The 18896-nt window shown below is 51.6% G+C and overlaps 1 protein-coding gene across 1 annotated transcript in view; it reads left to right on the forward strand.

Annotated features, from left to right (window-relative positions):
- The window catches only part of TRIO (trio Rho guanine nucleotide exchange factor), a 5246815-nt gene extending 5228189 nt beyond the window's left edge, over positions 1–18626 (forward strand). The window contains exon 57 of the mRNA XM_086965300.1: positions 16477–18626. Within this exon, the coding sequence (XP_086821426.1) occupies positions 16477–17019 (543 nt within the window). The 3' untranslated portion in view covers positions 17020–18626. The remainder of the gene's footprint in view (positions 1–16476) is intronic.
- The last annotated feature ends 270 nt before the right edge of the window (positions 18627–18896 follow it).

Consider the following 18896-nt stretch of genomic DNA (forward strand, 5'->3'; position numbering starts at 1 on the left):
CCCACTGGACCCGGTTCCGGTTCCGGGTTGTCGCCGGTGGATTTAACGACCTCCCCGGCGCCAACCCCACAGGTGTCACCTCCGGCGCCGTCCACGGGGGGCGCCGTCCCCGACGCCTCCCTCAACCCGGTTCCGGCGCCAGAACGCGCCGATTCAGACGCCGTTTGGTAAGTTCACTTTCCATGAACCGGCCCCATCCTTTACTGTCCCTGAGTACCAGGTGATGGGTGATGAGGAGGATTGGGAGGGGTCTGAGGACCCTCTGACACGTGAGTGCCAGTCTTATGAGGTCTGGGCAGGTGAACTTGGGGAAGCCAGTGGGTTAGACACTTCACCTGACACTGGCTTTGTCTCCCCTCCTAGCGTGGCTACGGAGGAGGGGGCAACCTATAGCGTAGTGTTGATGAGGGCAGCCAAGGCCTTGGGCCTTGAGCTCCCTGTCGCGGCCGTGAGGACTAACCTCCTCACTGAGGTCCTTAAGCCTCAGTCATGCTCAGCCCAGCCTCTGCTGCCGTTTAACGAGGCCTTAACTGACGTTCTTTTGAGCACTTAGTCATTGCCCGCTACGGGTTCGCCCGTAGATAGGAACGTGGCCAGACGACACCGCCCGGCCCCGGGTGACCCATGTTGCCTGTCCACCCACCCCACCCCTGAGAGCCTGGTCATCCAGGCCTCCAATTCCCAGACTGCATTCCCGTCGGCTCCGCCGGACAGGGAATCCAAGAGGTATGAGCAGTATGGCAAAAAGATCTTCTCATCCCTTAGTCTTGGACTGCGGTCTCCCAACACCGCATGCCTCTTGGGCCGCTATACCCACTCTCTGTGGGATACGGTCGCGGAAGTGCTGCCGAGTGTCCGTTGGAGGTACGGGCCAAACTCGGCCAAGCCCTAATGGAAGGTCGGGATGCAGCCAGATATTCTATCCGGTGTGGACTGGATACCACCGACTCACTGGGTAGGGCGATGGCAACGACGGTGGCGGTAAGACGCCACGCCTGGTTGAGGTCCGCCAACTTCTCGGCTGATGTCCAGAACACACTTATGGACATGCTGTTCGATGGCCATTGCCTCTTTGGCTACAAGGCAGACCATGCGCTGGAGCGTTTTAAGGACTCCAGGGCTACGGCCAAGTCCTTGGGCCTCTTGGCCCCACACCAGCAATCGGCTGCCTTTCACTCCTTTCATGGCCATGGAAGGGGTGCGCCCACACGTGCTGCCAGCCATGCTCCGCAGGGTAATACCCAACGCGGTGGCGGCCGTGGAAACCGCTGTGGTGGCGGTAGGGGACAACGGCGAGGTCAGTCGACACCTTCCCCCGCAGCATCCGCCTCAAAACCCTCCTAGTCCGTGCTTTCAGGCCCATGTGACGCCAGTGGGTGGCAGGGTTCGCCATCACCACTCCCACTGGCGCACAGTCACGTCGGACAGGTGGGTGCTGTAAATCGTCCGAAGGGGCTACTCCCTCCCCTTAGAGGTGACTCCTCCAGCCATGCCACCGCAGAACCACCGTGTATCGGGGGATCATTTGCGACTTCTGCAGGAGGAAGTTACGGCCCTCTTGGCCAAGGGGGCCATCGAGCGCGTTCCTGGGCCAGAAGTAGGGTGTGGTTGCTACTCCCACTACTTTCTGGTACCCAAGAAGGGCAAAGGGGGCCTACGCCCTATCTTGGACCTAAGGAACGTCAACGGCTTCCTCCGGAAGGAGAAGTTCAAAATGCTGACACTGGCTCAAGTCCTAGCTGCCCTGGACCCAGGAGACTGGATGGTAGCGTTGGACTTGCAGGCCCACCCGCACTACCTTCGGTTCACAGTTGGCCAGGAGCACTTTCAGTATACCGTGCTCCCCTTCGGCCTTACCAGCACCCCACGGGTGTTCACAAAGGTGATGGCGGTGGTCGCAGCTCATCTGCGCAGGCTAGGGGTTTCAGTCTTCCCCTACCTCGACGACTGGTTGTTGAAGGCGGGCTCGCCCCAGACAGTCGTCAGCCACCTCCAGACTACGGCGGATCTCCTGCACCAGCTGGGGTTCTCCATCAATGTGCCGAAGTCACACCTGTGCCCCTCTCAGAAGCTCCTCTTCATCGGAGCGGTTCTAGACTCGGCGCAGTTTCGGGTTTATCCGCCCGAACAGCGGATCTGGGATATTCAGGCTCTCATTCCACTCTTTCAGCCTTTATCCCGGATCTCGGTCAGGTTGACGCTGCGGCTTCTGGGGCTGATGGCTTCCTGCATCCTACTGGTGCATCACGCCAGGTGGCGGATGCGGGCTCTACAGTGGGACCTGAAGTTTCAGTGGGCCCAGCATCAGGGCAACCTGTCCGACCACGTCCTGATCTCGGAGGGCACTGCGAGACAGCTGCAGTGGTGGCTCACGGACCGCGATTGGGTCAGCGGCAGATCCCTCTCCCTTCCCCAACCGGAGCACGTAGTCGTGACGGACGCGTCCCTGCAGGGCTGGGGAGGCCACATGGGAGAGGCGGAGATCAGAGGTCTCTGGTCTCCGGCGGAGTCCCGGCTCCATATCAACCTTTTGGAGCTGCGGGCGATTCGTCTACCACTGAAGGCATTCCTCCCCTCTGTCCGAGGGAGTGTAGTGCAGGTGTTCACGGACAACACCACCGCCATGTGGTACTGCAACAAACAGGGCGGGGTGGGGTCGTGGACCCTCTGCCAGGAGGCTCTGCGCCTCTGGCAATGGCTGGAACACCAGGGCGTGACCCTGGTGGTTCAACACCTGGCAGGTTCTCTGTACGCCAGGGCGGACGAACTCAGCCGCCGGTGCATGATGGATCACGATTGGCGTCTGAACTCGGACGTGGCGCAAGGTCTCTTTCTGCAGTGGGGAGAGCCTTGGTTAGATCTATTCGCCACCGATGAGAACGCGCAATGTCATCAGTTCTGCGCGTTGGAATTTCCAAGGCGGCACTCGCTCGGCGACGCTTTTCGTCACGAGTGGAGTTGCGGTCTGTTGTACGCCTGTCCGCCCATACCACTTCTGCCCAGAGTGCTAAAGAAGATCAAGCGTGACCGGGCCCAAGTCATCCTTGTGGCTCCAGACTGGGCACGAAGGTACTGGTATCCAGAGCTACTCAGTATGTCAGTCGATCCCCTGGTGTGTCTGCCTCTTCGGGAGGACCTTCTGTCGCAGCAGCAGGGGACGGTCCTCCACACGAACCGGTCCAGTCTCCACCTCCATGCTTGGAGATTGAGCGGCGACAGTTAAGGCAATTGGACTTGCCTCCTGAAGTCTGTAAAATAATTCTGGCAGCCAGGCGTCCCTCCACGAAGTCGGTATACGCCTGTAGGTGGAACAGATTTGTGGCATGGTGAACAGCAAAAGCTGTGGATCCTCTCTCTGCCCCTCTTTCTGAGGTTCTTCTCTTCCTTCTTTCTCTTGCCCAGCAGGGCTCTGCTCTGGGCACTATCAAGGGCTATCTTTCTGCCCTTTCAGGCTTCTTAAGGCTGCCTGATCAACCATCTTTGTTCAAGTCCCCTATAGTAAATCGATTACTAAAAGGCATCACACACACATTTCCTCCTGTTCCGTTTGTGATGCCTCAGTGGGACTTGAACCTTGTACTTACATTTCTGATGTGCGCTCCCTTTGAGCCACTTCACAACTGTCCTCTCCGCCTTCTTACACTGAAGACTGCTTTCCTGGTTGCCATCACCTCTGCCAGGAGAGTGAGTGAGCTCCAGGCCCTCTCTTGTACTCCTCCTTTCCTTTCTGTCCATCCGGACAAGGTTGTGACCTGTCTCAGGACACCCCCGCGCCGCACGGCCACCAGCTGCTGTGTGTGTGCTCCTTGCCCCTCTGCTGCTCGCAGAGCCGACCTCGCTGACCTCGCTCACCCCGCCCCTCTGCCTCGCTGTTCCCGACCCTCGCCTAAACTGCTTGTGCTGTTTTGTATACTTTCCCCACTGGTGCCATATTTCATCACTCTGCTGTTTTTCTCATCATTTGTGCCGTATTTTTAACAGTTTATTTTTCCCCTGTCTAGTGTTTAACCTCTCATCCCCATCTTGTTTCCCATTTACTTTCTGTACCCCCAGTGCCGTGTTGTTTTGCATTTGCCCGCCCGCTTCCCGCCGCCGTGCTTGCGGCCACGCCCCCTTTCCCTTCTGTGCCCTCCCCACTCCCCAGCTGCTCCTCCCTCCCTCCCACTTCGCCATATATGGCGACCGCGTGTACGCGCAGCGTTCACGCGCAGCGGGCGTGCCGTTTGTGCGCCGAGGGCGCGCCAAAGTTAAGCCCGTCTGCGCCTGGACCGCGCCCAGTGCCAGGACCCCTGGCCCCCACCGACGGAAGACTGGATGCTACCGAGCCACTCCGAGGCGCACCCATGGACCCTTCAGCTGCCACTCCTGCAAGTTCTCCTGCATCCGGTCCTGCACCGCACCCACCAAGCCGAGAACCAGCAGCAACCACCTGAAATGCATCCTGCTCAACACCCGCTCCGTCCACAGACACGCCGTCGAGCTTTGGAACCTCCTCGACACAACATCACCAGACGTCGCCTTCCTCACGGAAACATGGATGAACGCCTCCTCAGCGCCCGACATCGCCATCGCCATCCCAGATGGTTACAAGATCATCCGGAGGGACCGCGGCAACCAGACCGGAGGAGGCCTCACCATCATCCACAAGAACACCATCCGCATCACGAGCAACTCCGACGACACCCTCACAACCGCCGAACACCTGCACTGCCAGATCCACACCGACCCCAAGACCACCCTCAGAGGCACCCTCATCTATAGACCCCCGGGACCACGCACACAATTCAGCGAAGACATCGCCGACTTCATCAGCCCGCACACCCTCCCCTCCGCTGACTACATCCTCATCTGGGACCTCAACTTCCACCTGGAGAACAACAACGACCGCAACACCACCACCCTGCTGGACAACCTCGCCACCCTCGGTCTCAAGCAGCTGGTGACCACCCCCAGCCAGGACATCTCCTTCAGCCACGCCACCAGACTCCACTGGACGGACCACAGCTGCGTTCACTTCAGCTACAAAAAGAACACGATACACCACCACCAGCAACAGGTTGCACGCAGAGGTTGGAACAAGATCACAGCCGACCAGCTCGCCGCTTCCCTGAGCCAGGACCCCGCCGCAAGCTCAGCGAACCCCAGCCAGGCTGCCAACAACCTCACGAAGTGGATCAGCAACTGCGCAGACGACCTCGCCCCACTGAGGACCCCGCCCAGCAGACCTGGCAGTAAGAAGGCACCATGGTTCACCGACGAACTCAAGAGCTCCAAGAGAAACTGCCGAGCACTCGAGAGAGCCTGGCGCAGAGACCCAACACCAGACAACATGGCCACCCTCAAGCTCGCCACTCGAAAACACCACCAACTGATCCACACCACCAAGAAAACCGCATTCAAGGAACGACTGGACAACAACGCCTACAACAGCAAGGAACTCTTCAACATCGTCAAAGAGCTCTCCAACCCCAGCGCCGGAAACAACGACATCACCCCATCACAAGACCTCTGCAACTCCCTCGCCTCCTACTTCCACAACAAGATCGCGGACATACACAACAGCTTCAGCACAGAGCCTACCCACCCCACAACAGCAACTGCACCCCCCACCACCACCCTCCGCGCCTGGACCCGGATCAACACCGAGGAAACCCTACGCACGATGAACTCCATCCACTCCGGATCTCCAACCGACTCCTGCCCTCACCAAGTCTTCAACAAGGCCGACTCTGTCATCGCACCCCACCTGAGGGACATCATCAACACCTCCTTCGACACAGCGACCTTCCCGGAGAGCTGGAAGCATGCCGAACTCAGCGCTCTACTGAAGAAACCATCAGCAGACCCCATCGAACTCAAAAACTACCGCCCCATCTCGCTCCTCCCGTTTCCGGCCAAAGTCTTCGAGAAGACCGTCAACAAGCAGCTGGCCGCCTTCCTCGAGTCTAATGGATCCCTCGACCACTCCGCCTGGGACGACTCCTGGTGGCCCCCTGCCCTGGGCAGCGCACCCAAACCAACAGACCACGCACGCAACCTTGGCTTCATCCTGGACTCCTCCCTCTCCATGACCAGACAAGTCAACGCCGTCTCCTCGTCATGCTTCAACATCCTGCGCATGCTACGTAAGATCTTCCGGTGGATCCCCACCGAGACCAGGAAGACGGTCACCCAGGCCCTCGTCACCAGCCGACTGGACTACGGCAACTCCCTCTACGCCGGAACCACTGCCAGACTCCAGAAGAGACTCCAGCGAATCCAGAACGCCTCAGCAAGACTCATCCTGGACATCCCCCGACACAGCCACATCTCCGGACACCTGAGAAACCTGCACTGGCTCCCGGTCAACAAGAGAATCACGTTCCGACTCCTCACCCACGCACACAAAGCCCTACACAACCAAGGCCCAAGATACCTCAACAGCCGCCTCAACTTCTACACTCCCGCACGCCAGCTCCGATCAACCAACCACGCCCTCGCCGCCGTCCCCCGCATCCGAAGAGCCACCACAGGAGGAAGATCCTTCTCCTACCTCGCCGCCAAGACGTGGAACTCCCTCCCGACCACCTCCGCCTGACCCAAGACCACCTCGCCTTCAGGAAGCAGCTCAAGACCTGGCTGTTCGAGCAGTAGCGGACCCGCCCTCCCCAAGCGCCTTGAGACCCTCCGGGTGAATAGCGCGCTATATAAATGCTGTGATTGATTGATTGGTTGTGTTGGGTACTAAGTTATCTTTCCTGCCCAAGGTTGTCACAGCCTTCCACATCAGGCAGTCCATCACTTTGCCAACCTTCTTTCCGCCACCGCACCCCTCTAAAGAGGAAGAGCGGCTCCACCGTCTGGACCCAAAATGTGCGCTCTCATTCTACTTGGATCGCACACGCCAGTTCCGGGTGGATGACCAACTCTTTGTTGGCTACGTGGGCGCTAAGAAGGGGAAAGCGGTACATAAGAGGGCCATCTCCCGATGAATCATCTTGTGTATCCAGGCATGCTACTCCTTGGCTAGAAAGGAGCCCCCTGCTGGATTGCGGGCTCATTCCACTCGAGCCACGGCAACTACAACTGCCCTGGGCTGGGGAGTGCCCTTGCAGGACATTTGCCAGGCAGCTACGTGGGCCTCGCTGCACACGTTTGCAAGACACTATTGCCTGGACAGTCAAGTCCGGAGGGATGGCTTCTTTGGCTGTTCCGTCCTCCAGGACTTTCTGGTGTGATTATTGGTTCGCAGACCCACCACCGGGGTTGGTATTGCTGGGGTATCTGTTCTAAGGTAAGGAATCTATCACTAACGTGTCTCTTTCAGATGCACAAGTTACTACTTGTGTAACGATATATCTGTAAGAGACATTAGTTAGTGATAGATTCCTTACCGACCCACCCATCCTCCCCGTTCTGCGTTCCGATATCTAGGGTTAAGGTCATCCCCTTTCAGGGCCCTAGTTTCAATGGCACCACTGTTGGTTTTTAACACGACTCAGCGCTTCTGGCGCTGAAAAGCTGTGGCTAAGAACCGACATCAGCACGCGGAGGCGGCGTCTAAGTACTCCGACGATGTCATCACGGCGCCCACGACTTCGACGACGGACGCGGAGCCGTAGACGACGCCTACCGACGCGCAAGGGTACTGCTACCCAAAAATTTCCGGATCCAGTCTGACGCCTGGGGATATTCTAAGGTAAGGAATCTATCACTAACTAATGTCTCTTACAGATATATCATTACACAAGTAGTAACTTGTGCTTTCGGAACCATGTCCTTATAGATGTTCTATGATATAGCCATACCATATACTCTTAAGTGCATTATAATCCTCGCAGTTAGATGCTAACTTTGGTTTGGCTTTATCAAAACATGTCGTGTAAGGTGTCATACGCTTTGGAATACTACCCCCTCGCCGGTTCTGGCGAAAGGGGTAGCATTCCACCCTTCTAGAGGGAGAAGACATGTTTTTCCTGTTAATCCCGGTTAAAGTTAACCAGAGCCTCAGCATCACAAAATGGATGCTGCTGCCACAGACACAAGTCTGACCTCCTGCTGCTGCGAGTCCTTCCAGCGAGGGAAGCTTGGACAATAGGCTTCCTGTCTTGGGAGATGCTAGCACCACCCCAGACAGGCCATAGTGCATTGGGGCAGGGAGGGCTGAATGAAATGAGACACTGCCTGGGGCACACAAGGTGTCCCATGCATAGCCCGGTTCAAACCAGTTGCTGGGGCACTCCAGCCCCAGCTGTGGCGTGAAACTGGACAAAGGGAAAGGGGTGTAACCAACCCCTTCCCTAGTCCCACCCATAGGTGGGACCTAGCAGGTAATCCAGCCCCTCAGATTGGTATATAGGTAGGAGCTGAGTCAAGAGACTTTAGATTTATCCTGAACTGAAACTTGAAATGAAACTCTGCACCTTCGACATTCTATTGCAACTAGAAGACTGAAGAATCTCCCTTGTGGTCAAGGACTGAACACCCTGTGCAAACAGGCACCATCCAGCGATGTGCGGTTTACTTTGTTGACGCTCCCGCCGGAGCCCGAGCACAGAGTCTGACAAGAGCCAGACTTCCAGACTTTTTTGACCCCGAACCACAGACACAGCTAAGCTGAGACCCGTGGAGGCGACAAGAGACGTGGGACCGGCCATCTTGAAAAGCCTGCTCTTTGCTACTTGTGCAGCTTCTGAGGCACCCTCGAAGTTGTGCATTGGGGATTGAGAAGCCCCAGCCCCGAGCACCTTCTGCACTGACGCACAGCCCTCCACACTCCACGAGTGCCGCGTGGGATCTTCTAGTGTTTTTGTGCTCGACGCGTCTGTCCGGTTACTTGCCCGTTGGCTAGTGGCCTCTGTGACGACGAACCTTCAAATTTGAACCGCCTGCCTGGTTGCTCCAGGTGGGTCCCTGCTTCCCTGCAAAAGAGAAGCCCCCTAGACCTTGCTGGTCTAACTCAAAGCGAATATTCGATTCCTGCGTGGGTTCAATTTGCCAAGGCCTGTTGACTCCGATCTGGCAGCCGTTACCGCCAACAGCGAGATCCTTCGTGGGACAGTCCGTATCCAGCTCCTGGTCATCGTCGATGCCTCCTGGTCCACGTGGCTGCAGAGTCCAGCTTCACTACATCACCTGATTGTTTCGCGACATCGCCTGGTTCTTTCCTGGTCACTGGCTAGTGACCCAGACTCTGTCCCCGCTGCTTTCAGGTACTCTTCATCCTCGATCCACCCTTGGATCCAACCGGACACTTCTCTCCTGGTCGCCTGCAGCATCTTTTCACAGGTCTCCATAGGATTCAGCGACGAAACCCGACACACTTTGACATCTATGCACCCGGCTCCTGTGGGTGAGGTAACGCGAGTACTCCGGTGCTCCTGTTTGTATTGACTATCCTAGTGTCCTAGTTTTCAGTAGCTTTCTCCTCATTCATCCGGAAGTGTCCTAAATCAACTAGTTTCTAACTCTTACGTTCCCATTGTATACCTATGGTAACTCGCGTGTTTGTGTAGACACTGCACACGCTTCCCGTGGGCCTCCTGCTTCCTAACTCTTGTTAGCTCAGTGTAGCCCCAGCGATTCCCTAGGCCCTATGCCTATTCCTTGTTCGTGACGTGGTTCTTATACCACTATTTTAGTATATGGTTCGAAGTGCCCCTAGGGCATTACTGTATTTTGTGCAACTTATTGTATGTTGATTAAGTATCTTGTTATGTGCTTTTTCCTCTGACCTCATAAAGAGTTCAGAGGGGTTGTGTTAGTAATAAATACATATATATTTTATATATAACCTGTGTGGTGTCCTTTCATTTGGTATTCAAGGGGTTACATATGGTAAAACAGCTGGCTTCACATGCCCTCTAGAGTTTAGCCTAAGATTGCTTTGTCCATGCTACCACTAGGATAGCTGGTCTATAAGGTTGACTTTACAACCATCACCATAAGGGTTGTTTGGACTGATACAGGGTGCCCACTAGAATAGTGGACATCGCATATCAGGCCAACTTCTCACTATAAAGTCTACTTATTTTTTATATAAAACCTGTGAGGTGTCCATTTGTAGTGTTGTCACTGGGTTACTGTATGTGGTCACAACTGCTTAACTTACATAGCCTCTGAAATAAGCCTTGACTGCTCGCGCCACTCAGCCTAGAGGGTGAGCAGGGGTTATTTTAGGAGTGTAATCCCATTGTCCTGACTAGAGGAGAGGGTCCCTATTTGTCACAAGTACCTACCTGTGCCAACTAGAGACTCACAAATTTAACAGGGACAAAACCATATATTAGAAAGTGGTATAAGAACCACGACTTGACTTAGACACAAGGCCCAGAGCCTGTAGAATTGCTGGGACCACAAGGAACCAACCAAGGGGACTCACGGGGGACGCATGTGTAGGAGAGTAGGGTCTGCTTCCTATGGTCATGCCCACTTTTTGCTTTGCTTTACTGGTTTTCGACTTAGATGTGGCTGTGGGCCTGCTAACCAGACCCACAGCCCTGATGCACTCTCTCTAAATTCACACCATGTACTCTAGGTACATCCGCAATTGGGAATTGGTTCACCTTGTCTGCCCCTGTAGAAGTGTACCTTACGTTCTCAGGGCATAGGTGTAACCAAGGCCTACCAGGGGCTGCAGCATGTATTATGCCACCCCTGGCTGGCCACTCAAACTGACACGACTAGCTGATCACTCAGCTGGGACTAGGTTGTGTAATCACCCCTTGCTTAGGTATAGTATTCCTATATCTACCCTTATATATAGACACACAGTAACCTATAAGTCACTCCTATGGCAGGCCTTAACAATCCTGGAGGCAGAGTGCTTGGTTATGTGTGAGATGGTGCTCTAGCATGAGCTGAGCCTGTCTGCAGCTTTCGGAATCATGTCCTTATAGCTGTTCTATGATATCGCCATACCATATACTCTTAAGTGCATTATAATCCTCGCGGTTGAATGCTAACTTTGGTTTGGCTTTATCTAAACATGTCGTGTAAGGTGTCATACGCTTTGGAATACTACCCCCTCACCAATTCTGGTTATGGGGGTAGCATTCAACCCTTCTAGATGTGGGAAGACATGTTGTTGCTGACTATCCCGGTTAAAGGTAACCAGAGCCCCAGCGTCACAAAATGTACGCTGCTGCCACAGACACAAGTCTGACCTCCTGCTGCTGGGAGGCCTTCCGGTCACGGAGGTTTGGACAATAGGTTTCCTGCCTGGAGAGGTGCGAGCACCACCCCAGACAGGACTTTGTGTATTGGGACAGGGAGGGCTAAATAGATTGAGACACTGCCTGGGGCACACTAGGTGCTCCATGCATACCTCAGTTCAAACCGGTTTCTGGGACACTCCAGCCCCAGCTCTGGCGCGAAACTGGACAAAGGAAAGGGGGTGTAACCACCCCCCTTCCTGGTCCCACCCATAGGAGGGACCTAGAAAGCAATCCAACCCCCTTTAGTTGTATAAAGGTAGGAGCTGAGTCCTAGGACTTTAGATTAATCCTGAAATCGAAACTTGACACAAAACTCTGTACCTTCGACATTCTGCTGAAGCTGAAGACTGAAGAATCTCCCTTATGGCCAAGGAGTGACCACCCTGGGCAACCAGGCACCATCCAGCAAATCCACGGCTGGCTTTGTCTACGCTCCCACCGGGACCAGAGTACAGAGCCTGACAAGACCCAGACTTCCAGACCTCTCTGACCCTCTCTTCACGTCTGCAGCATAGCTGAGATCCGTGAAGGCGACGAGACACGTGGGACCGGACATCTTGAAAAGCCTGCAACTTGCTAACTGTGCAGATCCTGAGGTATCCTCGAAGCTGTGCACTGGGGATTGAGAAGCCCTGAATCCGAGCTCCACCTGCACTGAAGATCAGCCCTCCACACTCCACGAGTTCTGCGTGGGGCCCTTCTGCTTGTGTTCTGCTCGACGCGTTGTCCGGTTGCCTGCCCGTTGGCTAGTAGCCTCTGTGACGACAATCCTTTTGAACCAACTTGCTGGTCTGGTTGCTCCAGACTGGCCCTTGCCTTCCTGCAAAGGTGAGGCGCCTCAGATCTTGCTGGTCTGCACCAGAAGCCTTCTTTGAATCCTGCGTGGGTTGCCTTTGCCAAGGCTTGTTGACTCCAATCCGGCAGTCGACCCCTCCATCTGCGAGAACCTTCGTGGGACAACTCGCCTCCAGCACCTGGTCATCCTCGACGCCTCCTGTTCCACGTGGCTGAAGAGACAAGCTTCAAGACAGCACTTGATTGCGCCTCGGCGTCGTCTGGTTCCATCCTGGTTCCACCCGGTCACTGGCTAGTGACACAGACTCTGTCCCCTCTGCTTTCAGGTCATCTTTGTGAGAAGTTGGCCTGGTATATGATGCTCACTAATTCTAGTGATCACCTTGTACCATGCCAAGCAACCCTTATGATGATTGGTTGTAAGTCAACCTTATAGACCAGCTATCCTAGTAGCGTGGACAAAGCAGTCTTAGGCTAAACTCTGTAAAGGCATGTGAAGCAAGCTGTTTTACCATACACAATCCCCTTGAATACCAAATGAAAGGACACCACACAGATATATATTGAAAATATATATATATTTATTTACTACAAAATCCCCTATACTCTTTATGAGCACAGAAGCAAATGCGTTAAAACAAAACACAGTTTAAATATACAAACGTTGCACAATATGGATGAGCCCTAGGGGCCACCTAAACCATATACTAAAATAGTGGTATAAGAACCACCTAGGTGAAAGGAAGTAGTCCTAGGGCCTGGGGAATCGCTGGAGCTGTTTGGGACTAACAGTGATGAAGTCAGGAAAGGCCCGCGGGACTCGGGTGCAATGCGGAAACTGCACGCATATACCAATGTTAAGTCAAAGGTGCGTAAAAGTTACAAAGTTAGTTATTAAGGAACCTTCCGAGTGACCTAGAGGAGTGAAACTTTAGACACAGACACTAGAGGTGTTTACCAGTGTGGGAACACCGGCGTTGCTGAGTTACCTCATCCACAGGAAGCGGGTGCACAGGTGCGAAGTAGTGTTGGGTTTCGTCACGCAGGTCGATGGTGCTTGGAGCTGAAGATGCTTGGAGCTGGGAGCTGAAGATGCTGCAGGCGGCTCGATGTGAAGAGTTCCGGTGGATCCAAGGGTGGATCTGAAGTGGTGAAGACCTGAAAGCAGAGGGGACAATGTTCAAAGTCACTAGCCAGTGACTACCGTGGAACCAGGATGGAACCAGGCGATGTCGGGTGCAAACAGGCGATGAGGTGTAGGTTCTCTCTGCAGCCACGTGGACACGAAGAGGTCGAGGACGTCCAGGCGTCGGTCACGAGCTGTCCCACGAAGGCTCTAGCTGATGGCGGTGTCGGCAACTTGATCAGAGCAAACAGGCCTTGGCTAATGCAAGCCACGCAGGAATCAAAAAAGGCTTATCACTCGGACCAGCAAGGTCAGCCAGGTCGCTCCTTTTCACAGGGGCGAGGGCAAGTCTGGAGCAACATGACCCGCAGTGTAGATCGTAGGTTTCGTCGCCAAGATGGCCGCTGACCATGTGGCAAGTGGCCGGGATGGCGCGTCGAGTGGCACGATGCAAAAGGGCCCCACGCAGATCGTGGAGATGCTGGGGGGCTGATCTTCGGTGCAAGGGCTGCTCTGTTGTAGGGGTTCTTAATCCTCAAAGCACAGCATCGAGGGTGCCTCGGGTTCTGCGCAGTCAGCTTTTCGGGGGTCTTCCGAGATGTCCGGTTCCACGTCTCTCGGTGCCTCCACGGGTCCCTTCTTTGCAAGGACTGTGGATCGGGCGGTGAGAAGTCTGGGTCTCGTCAAGCTCTGGGCTCGGGCTCTGGCGGGAGGGGGCGGCAAAGCAGACGTCGAGTTGCTGGATGGTGCCTGTGTTCACAGGGTGGCCACTCCTAGGCCACAAGGGAGATGCTCTTCAGTCTTCAGTGCAGCAGAATGTCGAAGTCCGGCGTCTTCTAAGTTTTTAAGTTGATTTCAGGATGATCTGAGGTGGTATGGCACTGCTCCCACTCTTATTCCCAATCTGAGGGATGGATCACCTGCTAGGTCCCTCCTCTTGGTGGGACCAGGAAGGGGGGCGGTTACACCCCCTTTCCTTTGTCCAGCTCCTTGCCAGGCCTGGGTCTGGAAAGTCCCAGGACTGGTTTGGACTGGCTTATGCATGAGGACACCTTGTGTGCCCCGGGCATGTCTGATTCTATTCAGCCCTGTCCTACCCAATACACAAAATCCTGTCTGGGGTGGTGCTCGCACCTCCCAAGGCAGGAAACCCTTTGTCCAAGCCTCCCTCGCTGGAAGGGCTCCCAGCAGCAGGAGGTCTATGGAAGGCCCCTGCAATCCTCCACCCTGCCACCACAGACTTGTGTCTGTGGTGGCAGCATCCATTTTGTGATGCTGAGGCTCTGGTTAACTTTAACCGGGGTTAAGGCTATGTACATGTCGTGTTCCTCTAGAAGGGTGGAATGCTATCCCCGTCGACAGAACTGTCGAGGGGATAGTATTCCAATTCGTATGACACCTTACTCGACATGTTTTGATAAAGCCAAACCAAAGTTAGCATATAACCGCGAGGATTATAATGCACTTAAGAGTATATGGTATGGCAATATCCCGGAACAGCTAAGGGAGTTGTTCCCGACAGCTGCAGACAGGCTCAGCTCATGCTAGAGCACCATCTCACATGTAACCACGCACTCTGCCCCCAGGATTGCAGGGGCCTTCCATAGGAATGGCTTATAGGTTAACATGTGTCCAGTTAAGGTTAGACATAGGGATACTATACCTAAGCAAGAGGTGATTACACCAACTTACCCCAGCTGAGTGATCAGCCAGTTGTGTCAAAATATGGAGGCCAGGCCAGGGGTGGCACAATACATGCTGCAGCCCCTGGTAGACCTTGGCTACACCTATGCCCTGGGTACCTATGGTACACTGTTACAGGGGCCTATAAGGTGAACCAGCTCCAACTGTGTATGCACCTAAGATACATGGAGTCCATTTTAAGGAGAGAGCAATTAGCCTGGGGCCCTGAATAGCAGGATCCCAGGCCAACTATGTCAAAAACCAGCTAAACACCAGGTAAAAAGTTTGGGGGTAACCATAGTCGGATATCCACCTTCCTACACTCTTCATCCTCGATCCACCCTTGGATCCACCCGGACATCTTCCTCCTGGTCGCCTGCAGCATCTTTCTTCACAGGCTTCATAGACTTCAACGGCGAAACCCGACACATCTTCACACCTAAGCACCCGCAGTCCGTGGGTGAGGTAACGCGAGTACTTCGGTGCTCCCAAGGGTATTGACTACCCAAGTGTCTAGGTTTTTAGTCTTTTCCTCCTAGCTAAACTGGAAGTGTCCTTAATCCTTCTTTATCTAACTTCTAAGTTCCCATTGACTTAACATTGACTCTCGCGTGTGTGTAAAGACACTGCACGCGCCGCCTGTGGGCCTCCTACTTCTAAACTAAGGTTCAGATAGTGTAGCCCCAGCGATTCCCTAGGCCCTAGGCCTTTCCTTTTCTCGTGACGTGGTACTTATACCACTTTCTTAATATATGGTTCACTTCGTCCATAGGGCATTATGCCTGTTAGGTCCTGCAGGACTTCCTTGTGCAAATTGTTCTGCAGACCCACCTCCAGGGAGGTATTTCTTAGGAATATGTTGTGAGAAGTCTCTATCATATGAGCTAGTTATTTACCTTTGGTAATGCCTTTTCTGGTAAAGACTCTGTCTGGTTGCAGATTCCTTACCGATCCACCCATCCTCCCCGCTCTGCCAATGGGTTTCTAAGGACAGGATTGTTCCCCTTTCAGGGCCCTAGTTTTCCACACAAGTGGTCAGTGGCTCCGCGCTCCTGGTGTGAAAAGTTTCAAAAAAGAAACTGATGTTAGAGATCTGGGGTGGCGCCTATAAAGGCACCATGCACGTCACTTCCGGCCTGGACAACGCTACGTGGAGCCGAACTACGCCATCTACCAGCGCGCATGCATACTGCTCATGAAAAAGTTTTGGAATCAGTCCGACGCCTGGGATTAATTCTAGGGTAAGGAATCTGTCTAGATAGTATCTACGACATAAGGCATTGCTGAACGTAAGTAACTTGTTTTTAGTACATGTATTTTATTTAGCATAGGTGTAATTCATATACATCAGTGCAGTTGTCATTCTGCTGGGTATCTTATTTGTTTTGCTACATTGTATATTGGTTCTGTCAAGCATCATATTGTTTTTTAAGTATTTTATACTCCTTCTGGTGTATATTATATTACTTTTGCTGTGTGTCATGCATTTCAGGGGTTGTCATTTGTAGAGTTGTGATTTTGACATTAATGGCTTCCCATACTAATTCATTTTAAAGCTGATATCAATTCTTGTACAACACTATTTTGTGAGGTTTTGTTTTTAGTATTAACTTTTATTTTATTCAAGTGTACAGGACTGGTTACATATATCAGTTTAATTTTTTTTTTTTTTTGTAGCCTGAAAATATTCTTGTGGCTCTCATTGATTCTAAGCCAGTTGTGAAACTGTCTGACTTTGGTGATGCTGTTCAGCTGAATACCACGTACTACATTCACGAGTTGCTTGGGAGCCCAGAATTTGCAGCACCAGAAATAATCCTCGGAAATCCTGTCTCTCTCAATTCAGACATTTGGAGCATTGGGATAATCACATATGTACTTCTCAGCGGTGTGTCGCCTTTCCTGGATGAAAGTGTGGAAGAGACCTGTCTGAACATTTGCCGCCTAGACTACAGTTTCCCTGAGGAATACTTTAAAGGAGTCAGTCAAAAGGCCAAAGAATTTGTTTGTTTTTTACTGCAGGAGGACACCTCTGAGCGACCTTCTGCTGCACTGTGCCTCCAAGCGCAGTGGCTGCAGCCAGGAAACAGCAGCAGTCTTGGAACCATCGATGTTTTAAGATTGACGTCATTCATTGAGCGGAGAAAACACCAGAATGATGTTCGACCAGTTGTTCGCATTAAAAACTTATTGCAGAGCAAACTTTTGACCAGAGTTTGATCTTGTGAAGAAATTATCTCATTCTCCTTCACCTGCCTCTCAGATTGGAGATGGAAATCTCTCCTTCCAATCGAACTGTTCAAGAGAAATTACTAACAGCCAATCTGCTGGTAGTATGTGTTAATGATAGCGAATTCTATGTCACCCTGTAAATTGCAATTTCTGGGATTGAGAAATCCAAACCTGCTGGAAAACGGGTGGAGATTTATAACAGTGAACCCTGCTGGAAAAGGCAGGCCAAAGGTTTTCTGCTTCACAGTATTTTATTCCGATTTCTGAGGTGAAAAAAATATTTTTTAAAACAAAAGAACAGTTTTGCAAAATAAACATTAAACGTACTGTTTTGACGATAACTTTAAGAAAATAAATATGACTGTAAAATCATCTGTATTAAACAGCAAGGGAAGCCTTTTCTTGAACACATTCAGATAAACCATTATTTCCCTTCAAGATAACAATACTGTTCCAAATTCTGATTTTTGCTTGCAGATCTTGTTCTCTTGTATTTATCTCATGTACCAAAACACTGCACTGAAGCCCAGGCTTATGCAACTGCATTCAAAGTCAACTTGTACATACATATAGGTCTGACTTATAAATAGACGTTGTCCCTGTTATCAATCTATAACCCTCCTTTCAAATGTTTTTTAAAACAATTATGGTGATCCTCATTGAGGAGGAAGTTGTGGAGCATTCATTTTGAATGTGTCCCGCTTGTTGCGGCTAAAACCCAAGCTGTGTAGTCTGATGTAAATGTGCTCGTAATTATTTGTTTTTATATCTGATCGGATGCAGTATAGTAACTACAATTTTATGCAACTATTAATTAAAACCTATGCTGTAACTTACTTATTATAATACAAACAGCACATTATTAGTACTCCAAGTTTTCTAGTTTTGTTAACTGAGCCAGTTACCTTGTTATTCATATTGTTATTGTCATATAATGAAACAAGTTTACATCTGGGAGGTTAGTTTAAGGCATTTGCTACAACAAACTCTTTTCTGAAATCCAATCATTGACTGAAAATGGAGGGATTTACTTTTATAATTATTTAAAATAGCCAAAATGTTTACTCCTAAATTGACGATCGCAAAGTAGACTATTTGTGTGTGTTAGCTTCTATTTAACGGTATGGGTCTATTTTACAAAGGAGTCCCCTTAAAGCAGCTCTGCAACACAATACCTAGCTGTTACTGCTGTGACTCGTGTAACTGATTCTTGTATAGAACTTGGGCTATGTTCCTAGTAATTATTTTATTAGAACATAAATATTTAAAGACGCTTTTAAATGCAACAGTTTTCATTAAATCGTAGCAACTAAGATGAATAAAATGAGACCTGCTTAGGTTTCATGTTTTACATATGTGTTTTGTTTATTTTTGTTTTTGTAAAGTTGTACAGAAATCTTTAAAAGGCAGATAGGAGATAAAACTGGATTGTGTATTTGTATGAACCTCATAACATTATATTATGTTTTTCTTTTTTTGTGTACATTTTATTTTGCATGTATATTTTTGTACAGACATTTGTGTTTACACAATATGTGATGTAAATATTTTATTTTGACATTGTTTATTTAAAAAAAATTAAACATTTTATATGATGTGTGCCTGAATTTCTTGCTTTGAAATCTTAAATGGAAGTTGGAAAATACTATTCCCACTTACGTAGGAAGTACAAAAGGGGGTGGTGATGGACGGAGCATCTGAATCAATCAAACACTCACACCCAGTCAAAAGATCTGGGTTTAATCCATCACCGTTCTTTAGCCCACTCTGCCACCCCAGTTCGGACATGGCTATATGCAAATCAGTCTGACCCTGTGCCTCATGGGAACAGTCGAGCCCGAACTGCCAAGCCATGTCTTCCCTGG

Source organism: Lissotriton vulgaris, chromosome 4_1, assembly GCF_964263255.1.
Source record: "Lissotriton vulgaris chromosome 4_1, aLisVul1.2, whole genome shotgun sequence".
In the NCBI taxonomy this organism is placed as follows: Eukaryota; Metazoa; Chordata; class Amphibia; order Caudata; family Salamandridae; genus Lissotriton; species Lissotriton vulgaris.